Source organism: Protopterus annectens, chromosome 7.part0 (assembly GCF_019279795.1).
Source record: "Protopterus annectens isolate FY-2018-M chromosome 7.part0, PAN1.0, whole genome shotgun sequence".
NCBI classification, from domain to species: Eukaryota; Metazoa; Chordata; order Ceratodontiformes; family Protopteridae; genus Protopterus; species Protopterus annectens.
Genome location: NC_056739.1, coordinates 484,782,408 through 484,803,663, shown reverse-complemented (window position 1 = coordinate 484,803,663; position 21,256 = coordinate 484,782,408). Strand labels below are relative to the sequence as shown.

General features: G+C 39.3%; 1 protein-coding gene across 1 annotated transcript in view; it reads left to right on the top strand.

Annotated features, from left to right (window-relative positions):
• The window catches only part of LOC122806553 (very-long-chain 3-oxoacyl-CoA reductase-like), a 529,905-nt gene that overhangs the window by 146,398 nt on the left and 362,251 nt on the right, over positions 1-21,256 (top strand). Inside the window, exon 4 of the mRNA XM_044077080.1 lies at positions 17,805-17,915. Within this exon, the coding sequence (XP_043933015.1) occupies positions 17,805-17,915 (111 nt within the window). The remainder of the gene's footprint in view (positions 1-17,804; positions 17,916-21,256) is intronic.

Sequence of the window (21,256 nt, the reverse complement as noted above, 5' to 3'; positions counted from 1 at the left end):
TCAAGTGAATGTTTAGCTCAACCCACAGAAATGCAAATTCAGGCTATGAGAAGTCACTTACATTGGTCATTTACCAGTTCAGTCTTACAACCAGACCCTTCTAAACAAACTGTCATTCTTTAGATGTCAGCAGCAGACAATGTTCAAGCCCTTTAACGTTTTTTGGCATGGTTAACAATCTAGGCAAGTTCATTCCAGGCGTGATTCAAATAGCACCACTCAGAGAACTAACACATAAAGACACTTCTTGGTCTTGGTTAGAACAGCACCAGGGAGCATTTGATGTCCTGAAGCAGATAATTGCCAGTCCACCTACTCTCAGATACTATGATGTCCACAAACCAGTTATTCTTTCATGTGATGCTTCAAAAGTTGGTCTTGGTGCAGTTATTTTACAAGCTGGTCAAACTGTTGCTTATGTGTCCAGAACTCTCACCCAAGCTGAACTGCAGTATGCTCAGACAGAGAAAGAGCTTTTGGCAGTTGTGTTTGCATGTTCCATGATTGTGTGTGGTAGACCTATCCAGATTGAAACAGATCATCTACCTGTAGTCACATACTGAGAAAGCCTATGTATACAGTCCCAACCAGACTGCAATGCATGATGCTGAGATTCCAAAAGTACAATTTCAGTCTTGTTTACAAGAAAGGCAAATGTTTTTATCTTGCTGCTACATTATCCAGATCACCCAGAAGTATCACTGAACAGCATGACTGTGAGCAATTTGATTTTGAAGTCGTAGAAGTGAGAAACCTTTGCTCCCCCCGTCTTGATGAGCTGAGAGATCACACAGATGCAGATCCAGTTTTACAGAAGCTTAACCACTTTTCTCAAAGAAGGATGGCCGTCAAAGCAATCTAGTTTACTTCCAGAGGTGCAACCTTGTTTTCCATACAGAGATGAGATTTTGTCAGGCAATGGTATCATTATGAAAGGTCCTAAAGTTATTGTTCCAAAGTCTTTGCAGCAAGAGTACATCACTGTCTTACATTATGGTCACCCAGGAACCAAATCTACTAAAGGAAGGGCGAGAGGACTAGTATTTTGGCCTTCTTTGTCACAAGATATTGAGAGAGTGTTTTCATTTTGTTCTCTGTGTAATAGTACAAAGCCACATCAGCAGAACCACTTCATCTAAACCAGATACCAGAACTACCTTGGTGGACAGTAGCCATGGACATTTTCAAGTGGAATGGTCAACATTATTTGGTGTTGGTAGACTCTTACTCCAGTTGGTTCAAGATTGGGAAGTAGGTCAATCTATCATCCAGTACCGTCATTAATAAGGTGAAGCATCATTTTGCAGTACGTGGTAGTCCACACAGTTATTTCTGACAATGGCACGCAATTTACAAGCAAACAGTTCAAAAGATTTGCTGAAGAGTGGGACTTTACTCGGGTCACGAGTAGCCCAGAGTATCTGCAGTGAATTGGTTTGGCAGAACGTGCAGTTCAAAGTACAAGCAGTTACTAGAGAAGTCAAAACAAGATAATAGTGGTATTTTCCTGAATCTTTTAAATCTCAAACATTCCTCGTGATAAACATCTTGGTTCACCTGCTCCGAGACTTGTCGAGACAAACCAAAACCACATTGCCAATCGGTAGTCATTTGTTGGTTCCATGTGTCAAGAACAACAGGTAAGTGAAAGCCATCTGTTGAAGTGTTTAACCCCGAAGTCCTGCTGTGATGAGACCAGCAAACCGCTCAGTCCATTACGAGAAGTGGTAAGGATGCAAATGTCCAAAGGTTATGATTGGACTGCAGTCGTGAAGAACATCTGCCCAGAGCTGAGATCATACATTGTGGAATCACAAGGAGCAGTTTTTAGAAGGAATCCGAAGCATTCAGTACTGGTGTCCGAGCCTATACCACAGCACATAGCCTGTAGAAAGACTGTCTTTTATCTCTGAGTGAGTTTTCCAGTGTTCCAGTTCCAGAGAACATCTCCATTCCTGTGAGTCCTGAAGTTCCTGAGATGAGCTCTTCAAAGACTGTCCTTGTTGCTAAGTCCAGTCCTGATGGTTGTCACAAGATTGGTTGAATCTTCAGACCATGTTCCAGATGTAGAGCGACCTTGGACATGAACAATATGAACAAATTGTTTATTTTTCTGATTGTGTATATTGATGCATGCCTAACTGTAATCTTAGTTTGATAGGGGCAATCTTTTCTTTAAGAGGGAGGATATAAATCAGTGTACATATCTCTTTAAGAAACCTCCTGTGGGCATGTATAAGTATATTAAGTACTGAGCACGTGTAAGTCTAACTGCCATTTTGTAGTCAGCTGTTGAGATGTAGGCATGCATGTGTGTGTAAGCTCTTTCTGTTAAACAGTTTGTATTTAAGATGCTATTGGTCCTGATGTTTCTGTGTAATACAGCATCTTTAACTACCCCGCCTGGTTCTCTTCTGAGTGTAGAGGGATGAGCGACACTGTTCAAGTCAACCTCTTCATTCTGTTATCATCTCATTCATACTATATCTGCCTTGTGTGTTCTGGTATCAACGAGTTTTTAGTTTCTACAGTCTGTTGTATCCTTTTGGTACCTTCCTACTGGACTCTTGCAGTTTCCTGATTGTCTTCCTTGTATGGCCTCCAGAAGTCCACATAATACTCAGTCTAGCCATATGAGAACTCTTAAAGTGGGAGATTTACCTCTTTGCTTGTGGAGTCTATCTCTCTGAGAGTGCTCCCCAGCACTCTGTTGCTGCTGCTGTCTAACTGTGCTCCTTGTGGGTCAGTCCATGTGAACCACCATGTCAGTGGCATGACAGGTAGCATACTCACCTTTAAGGCAGTGGGTCCTATTCCCACACCAGGTAGATAGGTTGGTGACACTGCAGTGCAGCATAAGGGGTGCTGCACTCTTGAGTGTGTCATCCAAGATGCCTAAGTTGGTCATAGCTCAGGTGGATGTAAAAGATCCCACGGCACCTATCAAAAAGTGTGTGGCTGCTTTTACTAAACGTACTTATTTACCACAATCATACAATGTGTACAGTATTTACACTATGTACATTACTTACAATAATTTACTGCGGTGGTGGTGCTGCGGTAGTGCTGTTGCCTCACAGTAAGACATTGTCTCGTTCGATTCTCAGCTAGAGCGTCTTCTGTCTGGAGACTTGCGTGAATGGGCGTACCTTCGTTGAAGGTTGTGCATCAGGGCTGGCAACTCTGTACGTAAAAATCTACTGCCAGTCAGCGGGTCGGAGTTCCGATGGGGCGACCCCTAACCGGGAAAAGCCGAAAGACACAACAACAACATTACTTACAATAATTTAAACACTTTACTTCTCTATTCATTATACAATCCATTAGACCCTCACTCCATTTTCCACAACCAAAATCTTATCCTTTCCAATACCATTGTCAAATTCCATCTTTCTTTAAATGTTATTTCCTTTACCTTTTGGTTCCCTAGAACCCATATAACCGTAATCATTTTTTTGTCTGTTTTGCGTACTTACTTAGTCTTATTACCATAATATCCATATTCAATGCCCATATTTTTGTACTCTGTATCGTCAAAATAATGTAGCTCTAACAATTTGTCCATACTTTCACAATTCTTTTACATTTTAAAAATACATGTTCACTTGTCACGCATTCTTGACAGTAATGACATACCCTCTATTTTTTTACATCATATTGTCTTTACCTGGCATTTTTTTTATTCCTAATCTCCACAAAAAAATCATAACACTGTCTAATATATGTTTATATCTTTGTATTCTTGCTTTTATTGTCCTGCAGTTTTCTCTGCCTAATCCTTTCCAAGGATACACATATTTTCCATGATATTTTCATACTATACTTTTTTCTATTTATTTTTCAACATATCTTTTCCTGATAAATTTAAAATTTTTCATTAATATTTTCTTTGCCATTTAAATCTCTCTTGCAGTGATTCCTGCCTTCTACTGTAGTTGGATCTTAACTCATACAATAAATTGTCTTTATCTTCACTCATACATTTCAGAACCATATACAAATTTAAAGAAGCGGCATATACAGTTGGGTTAATCAGATTCAAAACTGCCTCTTCTTTCTTACCATTTTTTTTGTTTTAATTTTTTTTATTTTGACATTTGTTTACCGAGAAAGTCCGACTTGGAACAAAGCCAATTTTCAGCAGAGGCTTGGGGAGAAACGCTCCAGATGCATGTCTTTGTAATATTATAACATTGTAACACAACCATATACTGTTAGTACCTCTTCACCAGGTTCAGTCTTGAACCCCAAATAAATAATTTTTAAATGATAGTTTAAAGGAACTCCAAAATTTACACGTTCCTTTTCACCTCTAACATCTTTTTTCATTACACATCTGTTACCTTCTTTACCCCCAAAATGTACCCCTTAAACGCAAACGTATTGTATTTAAACTTGTATTCAAATTATTCATTACTTTTTCATTTCTTTCACATCTTTAGACACAATTGTAATATCATCCACATATGATAACATAACTGGTATTTCAATGCCTTCCTGATTTTATATAGCTTGCATCTTTTAGTTCTTGATTTAAGTGACCCACTATTACATTCATTACCAATGTAAATATGTACTGCTCAAAGGACATCTTTGTCTTATCCCATTTTTTATAATCACGTCCTTGCTTAGCCATCCATTTACTAAAACCTTTATTGTGTCACTTGTAAACTGAAACTCATACATGTGTTACTCTCATAAGTTAGAATGTTGTATAGTATCAAAGGCTTTCCCATATTGTCTTAAGTTTTATATTTTCCTTTCCCCCATATGTTATCATTGATTAACTCCCTAATCATCATCAATAATTCCTGACAACCCCTGCCTGGTATACTGTACATCATGTCATCTTTAACTTTATTAATTATAGTTTCCATTCTTTTCTGAATTATTTTTATAAAAATGTTTTAATCTGCATTGTTCATTACTACTGGTCTCCAGGTTCCTTATATTACGCTTATCACAGTATAAATTGTTACTCTTCTACATAATTCTTTGTACTTGAATCCGATCCTTGTTTTAACCATTCATTTAATACCTTTAAAAAAATTCTTCTGTCATCATTCCAAATTCTTATACATTTGATACTGTATACTATCGGGTCCTACATTCCAAATTCTTATACATTTGATACTGTTATACTATTGGGTCCTACTGCTGATTCTATGTTTACCATTCCTAATACTTTATTCAGTGCTTCCAAACATATTTCCCTTTCTAAATCATTATCGTGTTAAGACCATACTTCTTTCAATTTTAGATGGACCTTTCTCTCGAAGCATTTCTTTTTGCATGTTCTGACACCACTCCCATTATTTTTTCTTGTCTGCTTTGCATCATATATGATTTGTCTTTTAATTCGGTCATTACTGTGTAATTTTCTTTAACTATCTTATTTAAATATGGAGCTATTGCCTTATTTTTTCCTTACAAAAATACCTTTGCTTATACAACAAATGCTTGCTTTTGCCTGATTTAATTCATACAGTTACTTTTCTTTAGAAAAATATTCCCTAGCATTATTTTTCAGTGTAAACAAATAACCTTTTACTTATTTTTTCTTACATATAACTTCCATTGTATGTAACATTTCATATATTTTTCTTTAAAGCCTGTCCACTATTCTGACCATCCAGGGTGAAAGCTTCTCATATCTATATGGTCTTTCCAAAATTCTGTAACTAAAAATGTTTCTTTCTCATCCCATTTTACCTCATGTTTCTTTTTATTAATTTTTCCTGCCTTTGTATATCCTTCATATCCCTTAACTTCTACCCAAATAGCCACATCATCTGATAATCCTGTTTCTAATGCTCCCTTTATTTTTTTCCTATCTCAAGGAATAGCAACAAGTATCTATTTCTGTATTATGTTCTCCTCTTTACAAGTCCATCCATTATGTTTCCGTAAATTGAAGTTACCAATGTTTTTCTAATGCTTTATCCATGTCTGTTCCCTTTCTCGAGTCTCGATTAAAATTTCCTACAACTGTAATTAGTTATGTTTATTGCTACGTAATCTAAAATATGCTGAAACATAATTTCTCTTTTTATTGATATAAGCGTAAAATGCTATCAACCTGTTTGTTCTCTCCATCTAATATCCAAAACTGTTATTATTCCTATCTCTGTTAATGTCACATCTAGTATTTTTACTGTTTTTTCTAATAATGTTTCTATTCCTGAACATGTCTTTTCATACCCCTCATTGGTGAGATCAGACCATAAACTAATCTCACTGGAGATCCACATCCCGCCCCCACTCCCAACAAAAAAGACCACAGTGAAGAACTTCTCAAAAGTCAACTTCACACTTCTTAAGACTGGTGTGGTATCCTTCAAGGCCCCTGAGCCATTGGAAACCACAACCCACGCTGCTGAATCCCTTACAAATGCTTTCTACAAGCACCTCCAGGATTGCATAGATCAAGCAATCCCAATTAAAATCAAGACCCTTTCCACCAAAGGCAAGCGCCCGATCTGGTGGACCCCAGCCATAAACCAACTTTACAACAAGAGGAGAAAGCTACTACAAGACAGAGCAAAATCCCTAAAAGGGAAGACATCTCTGATCAATACTAGTAAAAATCTACGATCACTCATAAAATCATCCAAGGCCAACTTTGAGAGAAAAATCGCCAAGGACTCAAAAGACAATCATAAGGCCTTCTTTAGCTATGTTAGAAATCTGGGTGGAAACTCCCAGATATGCTCAGAATTAGTCCAAAATGATACAAAAATCACTGAACCCACAGACATTGCAAACATACTGGCTGACAGGTTCAGTGAAAATTTCTCCCCTCTCTCCCCCCCAAAAGGAGAAATATCTATCCCAGCAGAGTGTAGCCTCCCAATCATCTCAAATGCCCAGGTGAGAGCTGCTCTCTCTAAAGCTAAACACACAGCATCAATGGGACCGGATGGTGTCCCCGGCTGTGTGCTACACTAACTCAATGAGGAACTAAACCCACACATAAGGCTGCTGTTTAATCTTAGCCTTACCACAGGATACGTACCCAAAGAGTGGCGTACGGCAACTGTGGTCCCACTCCACAAAGGCGGTGCTTCTACGGACCCTGGTAATTACTGCCCCATAAGCTTAACAAGCCTGGTCTGCAAAGCTATGGAGAGGATCATAATGGAACTCATAAATAGACATAGGGGACCTACAGACATTGGATCCTACCCAATTCGGCTTTGTCAAGGGCAGATCATGCCTCTTGAACTTGGTCGACTTTTTTGAAACGATCACCAAGGCCATTGATGAGGGTAAGGCTGTTCACACAGCCTACCTTGACCTTGCAAAAGCTTTCGACACAATACCCCACTCGGGTATCATAGAAAAGCTCACCAGCTTGAATGTAAACCCATATGTCACAAGAAGGGTTGCAAACTGGCTCAAGGACAGAACCCACAGGGTTAGAGTTGCTGGTGCCATGTCAGACTCCAAGCCGGTCACAAGCGGTGTCCCACAGGGCTCAGTCCTGGGCCCCCTCTTGTTCGGCATCTACTTTTCAGAAGTGCAGGCAAACATAGGAGGATTGTGGCTGACTACGTTTGCAGATGACTGCAAACTGGGCTCCATAGTTGAAAATCCATCAGACAGATATCCTTCAGAGAGGTCTCATAGAAACGGATAACTGGTGCCAGAGCCATGGCCTTAAGCTAAACGCCAAAAAATGTATAGTCATACCCTTTGGTAAAAACAAGGTAACCCCAAGTTACCACAGAGGTGGAAATCCATTAAGCACAGAAGAGGTTATCAGGGACCTGGGGACCCAAGTTGACAGTAACCTTTCTTTTGACACTCACATTGCCAAAGTGGTTAGGAGGACCTTCTACATTGCCCACCTGATTATGAAGGGATTCACATCCAGATCAAGGGAGGTCATTGTTCCCCTGTACTCTTCACTTATCAGACCAATGATTGAGTACAATGCCCCATTTGGAATGTATATTACCCGACACCTGCAGCAATTGGAAAGACCCCAAAAGTTCCTCACCAAAAGGATAAAGGGGCTCAAAAATATGCCATATGCTGCCCGACTGAAGAAACTCCAGCTCTGTTCAGTCGCATACCGTCTGCACAGAAGTGACCTGTGCCTGACATACAAGGCCATGTCCAACCCGGAATTAATGGACATGCTCCACCTCAAAAAAATCCAAGTCCACCAGTGCCACAAGAGCAAGAGACTTAAACCTCAACACGGATATAAATAGGACGTGCTGGAGGGACAGATTCATCACCCAGAGACTCCCTATGCTGTGGAACAGAATCCCGGTCCATGTGAGACAGAACACCTCACTGGCTCTGTTCAAGAGGAATCTTGACCAGTGGATGGGAGATCGTAGGTTTACCCCGGGGATCATCTCTGAATCCCTGCTGGACAGAGGCACGGCAAACTAATGGGTATAGTATTCTTCAACCTAAGGGGTGGTGAAAGCCACACAACTCTGGCTAGGCTTATAAATGCCCTAGGGCAGATAGCCTAGTATGAACCTATACATTCCAGACAATATCCCCTCCCCATAATTGCTACATTTGCAATCCTTGCATAGTAGTTAAACCTCTTGTATTTTGTAGAAGTATTGCATTTCTTCAAGCTTCTTACACCATTCTAAGATGCCTATTCTCCTTGTTAAATTTTTCAAACTACATTTACAGCTACTATTTTAAACACAGCTCTTTAAAAATAAATTTAGTACAAACTTTGTTTCATTATACCGATTTTTATTATCCCTTTCCTTTTTTCTTTTCTTTCATATTACTTCCTATAAACTTTCTTTGTCTTTCACTCCTTTACTTATTGTATTGCTTTTACTGTAGTCATATCCTCATCACTTATTTCTGAACCTTCTTTCTTTTGTGTTTCTTTTACCTCCTTACTGTCTAATTGTTTTTTCTCTATTTTTTTCTTTTATCACTTTTTTGAAGTTTTGTCCTCTTTTACCATTTCTTTGTGTCCTACACTCTTCTGTCCCTTTCTTCTCTTCCCTCTTTACAATCCATCCACAGATTACCTGTTTTATCATATGTATAACATTTCAATTCACATTTTCTTGCATTGTGTCCAGTTTAACCACACATACAGCATTTTCTTCTATCACAGTCATTAATTAAATGATCTGAGTTTTCACATTAGATGCATGTGTTAGGCTGACCACACTACCTTTTTACTCTTCAGTATTTATCACACTTGGAATATGTGCAATATTGTCATTTTTGACACATTACATTCCCAACCCCTCAGTCCATAAGCCTCTATTGTCATAAACTTCATGACCATAACTTCTTGGCACGTCTTAATCAGGTGTTTCTTTAAAGTCTGTCTTTCAGCATCAGTTCTAAATTGAATATGAACTTTATTTTTAGTTTTTTCTATTAAATGCTTTCAAAACATAAAAAGTTCCAAGGATGACAGTCTTTTCTGTTTTCATATTCTAGACATGTCCGAATAGTTTTAGGCTAATCGAGCCAGCAGGTCAAGCTCCTTGCTTAACATAGATCTTAAAAGAGATTTTTATTCAAAATGCTGTAGAAGATTATCCTGCATAATCAAAAAAGGACATGGTGACTGTTGATTCCTCATCAAATGAGATTTCTCCTTTATTGTATGATCTTCTCGTCAAATGAGATTTCTCCTTTATTGTACGATCTTTTCGGAAGTTAGGTGAGCCAGCTAGTTATACTGAGAAATTTGTTTGCATACTTAATTAACCCAGCTAATGTTCATTACCATAAGGTTGTATGTAAAACTCCCTCCTAACAAGCTAGAACAAGTCACATAGATAAAACAAATCTGTAAAACCTACAAGAAAAAAATGGCCAGGCTAGGGTTTTTGTTGTGTGGTTCCTTAAAAACTGCTGTGCTAGAGGCTCATGGGATATATGCAAATGAACCCACAGAGGACATTCTGTATTTAAGATATCCAGATCTTGCGTACATTACCCTGTTATTAGACCCCTGACTGTAAAAGGTTGAACTGGAGATCGTGGTCAGAAAATTCATGTTTGGCTCATGTTTATTTCTTTATATTTATGTTTTTTAATACATTCTTTAATCGTAAAAGTCCATGCACTTTCACAGATCGCTTCATCAGACCTAACTTCTGACTGTCTTTTGGAAGTGAAAAACCGGATTTCAATGAATAATCCGGTAAACCGGTCTCTCTTACTCTCAGTAATAGGCTTGATGGTGAAGCTTCCTTAGGTTTAGCATGCTAGTTATGGATATGTGAGAGTTCAGTCCAGGGGCTCTGTTGACGTTGAGCCTAATCTTTCTTTCGTGTTCTCGCTTCTCCAAGTAATCATTCCTTGGTCCTTGGAACTCCTCTTTTTTTCAATCCTGTCCTGGACCCAGCTGGTTTGATGTAAGCTGACAAACTTAATTCCTCAGTGTAACTAGTGCGCTCACCTAACTTCTGAAAAGAGCATACTGTAAAGGAGAATCTCATTTGAAGAAGAATCAAGAGTTACTGTGTCCTTTGTTGATTGTACAGGAGATCTTCTGCAGCATTTTGAATAAAAATCTCAAGATTTATGTTAAGCTCTGAGCTTGACCTGCCGGTTCGATTAGCCTAAAGCTATTCGGACAAGTCTAAATTGGTTTGGTGGTATCAGTACATGATACATGCAAGGAAGACCCTTGGGGTACTGCTCTGATCATAGGAATGAACTTCCAGGTGCTAGGAAAAACATTTTTTCGTATTCTCCTAAAAAAATTTTCCATTCCTGTCCTGTGAGTGTGAACATAGACACACATATTGATATATACATTTTTTATTGTATTTCAATCATACTTTCATACATATACAGTGTATATATATACATATATATTTTTTTGCATTTTTTAAAATAATTGCTTTAGATAGTTAGGAGAATAAGTATTAAGTATTAATTTATAGATATGTTTAATAGAAAGTTTGTTTAGTATTTTCATAATTTGTAAAATAATATATAGAGAAAGATGGAATATATTTTTGTATATAACAAAGCACCTTTCAATTGATTTTACACACAGTATGTCTGTTCATTCTGAAACTTAAACAGAAAATTCATTTGAAATTGCATGGTCAATTTATTTATAAAAAGTGTAATTTTACATCACATCCTGTTTTTCAGTATAAAACCGGGAGTTTGGGAGATCTCCTGGTTTTTCTGAGGAAGTTCACGTTTTAAATAAAAAGTGGAAGAAAGCGCTAAATCAACTATCTGGCTGAGTGGTCATTTCCATTTCCAGTTTTATTGGACACTGAGTATTTTTCATTTGTTTAAAGTTGGTTTCGGTTTGGTCCGAAGCTTTTCGTGTTTTTTTTTTATATGAATAAGTGCTTTATTTCCTCTCGTTTTACACCTATGTCTCATATTATATACCTGTCCATTTCATCAAATTCTTACAGTATTTTTTTTCTTATCTCCAGCTGTCACCTGTCATTATTAATTGTCTGCTACTTCTTTCTTACCATGTCCGCATATGTTTTAATCTTGTTAGACGCTTCTCCCTCTTTCCTATTCCCTGTTGCCGGATCCTGCAGTTTGTCTGTTACTTCACTCCATGATAAAGCCCCGCCACTAACTGGTTCACTTTCCAAAAGCAAATGTTTTAATACATTATCCTGCAACTTTCCCAAAAGGAGGGTTGAACAATGCATTCCTGTCATCATGGCTCTTCCACTAAATACATGCTTCTGAAATATCATTTATGAATTTGGGGAAGGCTCAACTGCTTTCTTTCCACCACCCAACACAACCTCTGATTCTACAAAAATGGCATGTCCTTCAATATTGTCAGCTGTACCAGCCACAATTGACTCTCTTCTCATCGCAACCCCCTCCGATTTACAAATTCTCCACATAAATAGCTTCCTTTATTAATCCTTACCGTCATACTCTCTCCCAGGTTCCACCATGTTGCCCTCCTGCTTCTCCAGGCTGCCACTGCACCTGGAATAGAAGCATGAAGTACATGGAACTAATGCATCCTACCAACAACAGTAGGGAAAGTTCAGTAGTATAAATACAACCCCGGGTCTCCCCTGAAGAGGCTACAAGCCTAGTGTGACTAACCCAGTTAACATTTCCAGATACTTTAAATGCTGTATTGGTATCAGTGCCAGTCTATCTAGTTGATGCATCGCACCAGTTGATGTGGTCCAGTTGCAGTTCTTTTCACTTGTCTGCTTTAAACCTTGACAACTACCTATCTGTTTTTCCAAAACCTTACTTAGACTCCCATTTTCCTCTGCAGCCTCTAACTTTGGATCCTGTAATAAACGTAGAGATAATCTCTGCAATACTGTTGTCATTTTCCTTACTCCTGATGTTGTCCCTCCCACTGTGACCCTCTGCGTCCTATCATTTATCCAGATGGCATCCAGCTTCTTAGTCCTCATCCTGTCTCCTGATCTGGTATTCATAGTAGATGCTTGTGAGAAACCTAGTCAAAGAGCTTGCTGGAGTGTATCTACTGGTGCTCTCTTGTCAGATTGTTCTGCAGCCCAGTTATAAAACTGGATAAGGTTTGTCTGCCAGCACTTTCTCATCACATACCAATGTTGCTTGTTGCCTTGGAGGCTGCAATCCTTCTGCAAAGCATCCATCTTTTCCTTTGATTCTCTGCACGACTTTTCCTGACACTGCTGTTATGTTAATTGGCCTGTTGCTCCTTGGGTTTTCCTATACCTACTACCCTGTCCCCACCATGCATTGGTTTATCTGTTGCTGCCTTCCATCTTGGGTACTTCTGCAAAAGCTATCCTTTTGCTGAAAATCTCAGTCAGGTGCTCTGCTAGTAAAATGGCCAGGTTGTTGTAGTCAACCACCTGATTCCTGTACATTATTTTCTCTTAAGGAAGCAATTCCCCTCCGCCCCTTCCTCTCTGCTTGGTGCATGTCTACTGTTCTACCTAATCTGCTTTATCCTAGCAGGGCACCCTCTCTTGCTTTCTTTTGTAAAGACTGAAGGAGTTATTCATTTGGTAGTTCTGTTTTTTCATGATCTTCTTCTCTTCTTTGCTTAGTCTTGTAAAGTCTTTCTCTGCTTCCCTTTTTCTGCTGTATACAGGAAGAAGCCTGCGTTTCCCCAGTTAACTCCTGTCTTCAGCAATCGCCCCTTTCAGCTTGTGGCTCTTCTGCATTTGTACATGCCTCTTTTTGCCTCCTTGTATCATGCCCTCCCATCAAGTCCTCATCCCTCCACTTCCAACTGTTGAATGCCTTGTCTTTTTTTTCCCTAATTCTAACCTTGCTTTAATGTGTATTTTGCCACTTTTTCATACCCTTATCCATAGCTTATGTATTACATCTCTGACTCACTTTCTGTAGCTGATTTATTCCCTAATTTGTTCTTCAGTCTCCAACACTTATTTGACCCTGTTCAGTTTGATCTTTTCCCCCAAAGTTGTTTATTAAACAAGCAGAGCACAATCCTTTTTCATGCAAACCAAAATTACAGCATTTAAATAATATACATAAACTGCTTGCATAGTAGTGCTTAAACCAGCTAAGAAAGCACACACATTATCTTCTATTTATAAGTCACTAAACTAAACAATGCATCGAAACCAAGCAAGTTATATGCCTGCAACTCTGTTTGCTAATATGATTCAGAAATAACAAGTTTTCTGTATCTCATCTCTTAATATAGGCTTTTTTGCATGTGGCACCTGAAAGTAAAAAGCATGGCTATTACTGTTTTTCTAACATAAGCTGACAGTGGTGTTCAGCATTAATACTTCCTTCAGAGATGCCGTCTGTCTAGGTTTCTAAAGTCATGAGAACCACCCTAATTTCTGCATATCCTTTATTTCCTGCTGTTGTAGTCCTTGTTTTTTCTGTTCCAGTCTTACCAAGAAGAATGGCATGGCGGCTGAAAGAAGCTGGAAATGATCAGAGAGACCCGAGTTTGACATTATAGGAGAGCACAGTGTGTGTGTGTGTGTGTGTGTGTGTGTGTGTGTGTGTGTGTGTGTGTGTGTGTGTGTGTGTGTGTGTGTGTGTGTGTGTGTGTGTGTGGGGTGGGGGTGGATGAGCTACTGTGAACCAGGGATCTGAACTCAGCAGGTTGGGCCAAGTAAAATATACATCTATGTGTGTATACTAATATATATATATATATATATATATATATATATATATATATATATATATATGTGTGTGTATATATATATATATATATATATATATATATATATATATATAATAAACCATTAAGTAAATAAATAAAAAAGAAGTTACCAGCTGTCTTTGAGTACTGGAAAAGACAGAGCAGTAATAACTATTTAAGAAATGACTCAAATAAGATGGTGTGCCAAGAAGCTATAAGGGGTTACAGATTCTGTGGAATGCATTTTAGAGCATTTCCCAACCTTTTAATCCAACAGTGGTCTAAATAAAAATTATGAGTTAGAAAAGAATTTCAGTCTTATTTTTATTTCTTTCAAGGGAGACCTAAGATGTGCCCAAGGCTTAATGTTCAAAGCTGACAAAACAGGAGCTCACAATAAACTAATAAGACAATTGCTGTGAGGATACACAGGCCCTGCCTGGGAATACAGCTTCCCTCCCTAACCCCCCCCCCCCACCAAAAAAAAAAAAAGACAGGCAATGCATCTGCATCTCTCTGGTGTTAGCTTGGGATGAAGGCAGAGTTTCAAGTTGCCACAGTCATGTATTTCAGGTGACTGCTGACAGACATATGCATTGCATTCCTACTCGTCCCAACTCCCAAAGGCAGCTACCTGTATACATGCGTGATGTGTGATTGTGAGGAAAGTGAAAAAACATAGTGATTGTAGTAATGTATTCTACTTTGTTGCTCTTAGACAGTACACTGCCCGTACACAAGTTATAGCAACCTTCTTTATACGCCTCTGAGGTGTGTGACAAAAGTAAAAGAAACAATGACTACACTGGTCCCAGCCCATAGACAAGCCATCCTTCTGTGCACACCTCTAAAGTTTGCCTGTGATGAAAATTAAATCCGCAATAACTACACAATTCCCAGAACCCCCCATAACCTACATCAACTTTCTGTAAACCTACATCTCAGCAGGGCCAGTTTTAGAATGGGTGAGGTTGAGAGCAGAGCCCATTATCAGCTTTTTCCCTGAACAGGTCATATCACAGCCCTGTTTAGGTTAAAGAATGTAACCAGAAAATTAATACATTTTTCTTCCTCATTTTCCCCGACCAGCAATAGCTTTTGTGGGGCCCCCCACAATCAAGAATGATTAAGGTGAACCCTCTGTATCCATTTATACAATCTGTTGAGTGGGAGGCCACCAGACTCCTAGAAGTTCCAAGTGTCTGAATGTTCCATGATATATGGGGTCTGTATTAGAAGATTGAAACGTTAATTGAATAACTAAAGATCGATCTTGTATTATCGAAACCTAACAAAGTTGAACAGACTATTTAACCCAGGGAAACACTTCCCTTGGCCGCATTAAAAAAAAAAAAAAAAAAAAACTTTAAATCCCACTTAAACTGGGGGGCTTCACCCCCCTCACCCCCCCAACTACTTATACCAACTCTGAGATCTCTCCAAATTGGAGAAAAGGGCATAATCCACATAACGGCTAAGGGAAGTGTTTCCCTGGGTTAAATCAGCCGTTCGACATTAATAGGTTTCGATATTACAGGATCGATCTTTAGTTATTCGATTAAAGTTTCGATTTTGTAATATAGACCCAGTATATGTTGTGTTTTACTTTTGAAATGTAATTACCTGCTAGCTACATTTTTAGCGATAGCCAGAAGAGTAATGCATGTGTCCCTGCATTAGTGGGTGTGTGCACATATAAAAATCTGTGATCTTTTACATTCACACACGCACACAATCATAAGCCATAACAATACTAGTTTTTTATGTATTTCAGTAAATAGCAATACATTGTGCAACACTGGTAATGCCACACCAGATCAGTGACTTTTGCTTAGCAGTTGTCAAACAGCATCAGCACGGTTAAGTCACTTTTATTTAACTCACTGAGAAATAATGCATACTTATCACTGTCCCTGATTTCACAGACTTTCCCTGATTTTTTTCCTAATAATTTTTCTGTGTCCTTCATAAAAAGTTTGATTTGTTGGCAAGTCATTCAGGGTTACAGACGGTCAATAAACTCATACATCAGAGTTTTATACTTTTTATTGTCCAAAAATGCATGTTGATCCAAAATGATATTCTATTAACTTTTAAGTGAATTAGAGTAATAATTTAAAACATGTTCCTGATTTTGAGCCTTTAGTCTATTATTTTTGGTATTGTGCAGAGTTCTTCTGCAATGAAGTTGAATACTATAGCATCCAGTGTTCTGCCAGTATTTATAAAACTCCCTGAAAGAGAAAACCATCCTTGAAGATCAGAAGCATCAGTTCTTCTTAAAAACAAAGGTATGCGTTGAGATCAGTCACTCTGGGCTGCTGATCTGCCTAGTGCTTACCTTGCTCATGTTCATTATCAACTTTATCCTTAAAAGTGTCATGTCACGGCCCTGTTAAGGTAAAAGAACATAATCAGGAAATTAGTACATTTTTTCTCCTCCTTTTTCCACAAACAGCAGCAGCTTTTTTGGGGCCCCCACACAGTCGGGGATGATTAAGGGGGCCATACAGCCACTGGTATTGCAGGTACCTAAAGCTGGCTATGTTCTTAATTTTAGTGGAGAGACAGTCCACCAGCAGGGTTTAACTATGCTAAGGGGCACTATGTTAGTGGTAAAATATTTAATGCAATTGTGAAGCATGTTACTTGATAAAACACTGCGACTGTAACAAGAATATCTTTGAATTTTAAAGAAGATATATATGAGTTATTAGCCACCTGGTTTTGTAAGTGTACAGGATTTCTCTACTAGCTTTTGTTGGTGTGACAGAAATGTTATAAAATATCAGTTTAAAATAAGTTGCTGTAGTTGGGGGCACCCCAAGAACAGGGGGCCCCCAGCGACCGCAGGGTTTGCTGGTGCCTAAAGCTGGCTGTGGGTGGGATGACTGTGGCAGCTCACTCCCATCCCTCCTGGAAGACTTCTTGATTACTCAGACTGCTGTTTGAACCTGGGCCGTCAAGGATATAGTCATGACTCTATCCCTGTCTGCCCCAGAGATGCCATAAGAACTCCATTTCAGCTTGATATGAGAAACTGCATTTTCATACAGACGTCTTGACATGTGGTGAAATACGGGGTATAAACAGACACCTGGGACCTTTTAAGGCCGTTTTGGATTCCTGGATGAGAGGGTCTCAAGGACATGACAGCTTGTTTAGGCTAGCTGCAAAACTGTAGCAGATGAGTGTGTCTCCTGGTGTTGATTATGTATGTTTGTCTAATGAAATAAATATATATATATATATATATATATATATATATATATGTGTGTGTATAAATGTATGTATAATTATATATTATGTGTGTATACATAATATATATATATATTATATATATATGTGTATATATATATATGTGTATGTGTGTGTGTATATAAACACACTTGCATACAGGTACCATATGCTGAGTTGTATATAAATGTGAGGACGTCCGTACATTGCATATATTTGTTGATAGAAGCAAGTATGAAATATCTCTACATGTCTAAGTATTCAGATGCATCAAACATACAAGCACATTGTATGTCAGTTCACTTGTGCTTCTATTTATACTCGTACAGCAAAGAAGCCAAATCAAATCAAAGCATATCCAGTAACAATCCGTGCTAAATGCAAATGTGAAAATCTCAGTTGCAAAACCTTCTTTTTAGTAACATTTGTTGATAACTTTTTTTTTCTTGTGCTCAACTTGCAGAAAAACAACATGGCAGAAAAACCCAAGTCATTCAGGCAGACTTCACCAGTGGCTCACACATCTATAAAGCAATAGAAGCAGCTCTCAATGACCTTAACATTGGAATCCTGGGTAAATTCTGATATATTGTACGATTTGTTTGCGTTAGTCCTACTTAATTAAAAATGCTATAGCCAACTGATCATGCAGTACAGTGTCAGCTAAACTGTCACGGAAAAATTCTGACCCAAGTTAGGAAGTGAGATTGGCTAATCAAGGGTCAGAGGACAGGATAAGTATTCTACCAGCTAACACTTTTTGATTTTCTGGGAGGGAAAGTGCTATCAGGACATTCAGCACTACTGCTTGTACAGGCTATGCAGGCAGCATTTGTGGTATTGCTGGATATAGTAAGGAGATGTTGTTAAAACCAGAAGACGTATGCATGTTTAATGGTGTCAGGATCAACTTTTCCCCTGGTGTGTCAAAACATGCAGTAACATTATTTCTTGAGTGAAGGCTCTGGTTGCTCCCTGGTCATTTCCATAGAATGGTATAGCTTGTTTCAGTCAGTCAGCTTGTACTTTTCCTTGAGGAAGTAAGAGCACATGTAAATTTTCCATAAATCCGAATGACCGTTTTTGAAGTGAGGCTTGTCAACTGATGAGTGAAGTACCTGTTCTAGCTAATGACCAATTTTACTGTCGTGTAGGGTGTAAAAACTGCATTCTCCCTTCTTTTGGACTGTCTTTGGAGTATGCTGTTATAGTAGCAGATACAATGCAGCTTTGCAAAGAAGTATATTCTGTCTTTGTGCTGTAAACTAACTGCAGAATGAGTGCCATTTGTGGTCAATAGCCACACGGCAGGTGGCAAGAGACCAACCCAAAGACTGTCTTTTTACCCTACCAAAGAAGGCATACCTTGCAGTACCTGGCCTCCTCTCCCCTAGCAAACATAGTACATCCTGAAAAGGGACATTAGTTTATAGTGGGTTTACCTACCAAAAAATAAATTTACAGCACATCTCTAACCGCCTGGGATTTTGCAGAATGTTCAGCTTTTTGTTTCATAGTTGGTGATCCCCATAAAATATTTGGTTTTCTGGCATATCATTTAGGCTTATAGTCACTAAATAATAAGAGATATTCGGGTGTTAAATTGTATATCCTTGAAAAATGCATATTACTGCAAAACCCATTAATCTAGCAACCTTCTGTGAGCATTAGACCAACATTAAAAGTGTATTCCGTTGATTTTCTTTGTTTTGGGATAATTGCTTTAAGTAGTGATATGCAGATTTGATTATACGCATTTATGCTAATTAGGTGTCCCTGATTTTAACATTAAGGTTGCCATCAGGCCCACTGTCTGCTCACCCTACTATTCAGGCATGACCAAAGGGCAATTTCAGGTTTACTCTCCAGTCCATCTGGTGAACCTGGGTATCCTGAGGCAATGTTACAACTGCCTCATGTACATAGACAACCCTCTCCTCCTACCCCAAAACATTAACATATGCGAGAGATGCAATTGTATAGCTAAATTGGATGCTAAGCTCTCTCCACCCAAGAATGGAACAGGCATTCATGAGGAAAAGGTTAACACTTGCACCACACCTCCACCCTCACATAAACATACTAAACCAGCACTGGCAAAAAAATACACATAAATACACAAAGTCATACTTGGAGGCTCTAAATAACAATCTGCAAAAGCATCAGAGACCTCCAAAGCAGACACCCAAAAAACCTGCACCTCCCGTCACAAACCAGACAACACATAAAACACAAAATCAGGTCCAGCACTTCCTGGAATTTATCAGCTCAAATGCCCTGGATCCAGCTGGTGAAGTCCCCTACCAGAGGTGAAAACATATTGGACCTGGTCATCACCAACATTCTGCACTGGAGGTCAACCCATCTCTGGTTAGATCAAACCATAAACTAATCACTCTGGATGTCCACACCACATCACCACCCTCAACCAAGGAAACCACAGTGAAAAAACTTTTCTTTAGCAAACTTCACCTTACTTAAAACAGAGGTGGTAAGTTTCACAGCCCCCGCGCTAAAGGATAACAGTGTCCAAGATGCAGGAACCTTTACAAATGCACTCTATGAGCACCTACAAGGATGCATGGATCATGCCATTCCTAGCAAAACCAAGACTCACTCCCATAAGAGAAGGAAACCAGTCTGGTGGACCCCTGCTTGTAAACAGGCTGTACAATAGAAGGAGGAAACTAGTTCAGAAAAAACGCAAATCGCAAGAAGGAAAGACATCCCTGATAAGTATCCGTAAGAAACTAAGGTCCCTCATAAAATCATCCAAGGCTAACTTCAAAAAAAAAATAGCCAAGGATTTGAAAGATAACCACAAAGCCTTCTTTAGCTATGTCAAGAATCTAAGTGGCAACTCGCAGATATGCTCTGAGCTAGTGCAAAGTAGCACAAAATATACTGAACCTACTGATATTGCCAACATCCTGGCAGATAGATTCAGTGCAAACTTCACCCCCCTCGCACCCCCAAAAGGGCCCACAGCAATACCGGAAAAGTGTAGTGTCCCGGAAATCAGACACACAGGTGAAAACTGCCCTTTCAAAAGCCAAAAGCACAGAGTCAATGGGGCCAGATGGTGTCCCAGGCTGCGTCGTGCAAGAAATACAGAATGAACTTACCCCCCACCTACATGCACTGTTCAACCTCAGCCTCTCCACAGGCTATGTGCCCATAGAAAGGCACACAGCAACGGTTATTCTGCTCCACAAAGTAGGGGCCACAACTGACCCTGGTAACTATCGCCACAGAAGCCTGAGCTGAGCGCATCATCATGAAACTCATTAACAAAGACATTGGGAACCTCCAAACACTTGACCCGACCCAGTTCGGCTTTAAGGGCAGATCATGCCAACTAAACCTGGTTGAGTTCTTCGAGACAGTCACCAAGGCCATAGATGAGGGGGAAGGTGGTTTACACAGCCTACCTTGACCTCGCCAAGGCTTTTGACACCATTCCCCACTCGGGAATTGTAGAAAAACTCACCAGCCTGAACATAAACCCCTACGTCACGAGATGGGTTGCCAACTGGCTTGCAGACAGAACTCGCACAGTAAGAATAGCAGGCTCCAGGTCCGACTCTAAACCATTTGCAAGTGGTGTCCCACAAGGCTCGGTCCTGGGACCCCTTCTGTTCGGCATATACTTCTCAGAAGTACAGGCAAACACAGGAGGACTATGGCCAAGTTCGCCACTGCAAACTGGGAGCCATAACTGACTCTCTGGCTGACATGGACATTCTCCAAAAGGGCCTTACTGAGATGGACGCCTGGTGTCAGTCATGATCTCAAGCTAAATGCCAAAACATGCATAGTCATCCCGTTTGGGGAAAAACAAAACACCTATGGATTACCACATAGGTGGCAGCCCCCTTAATACAGAAGAGGTAATAAGAGATCTGGGGGCCCAGG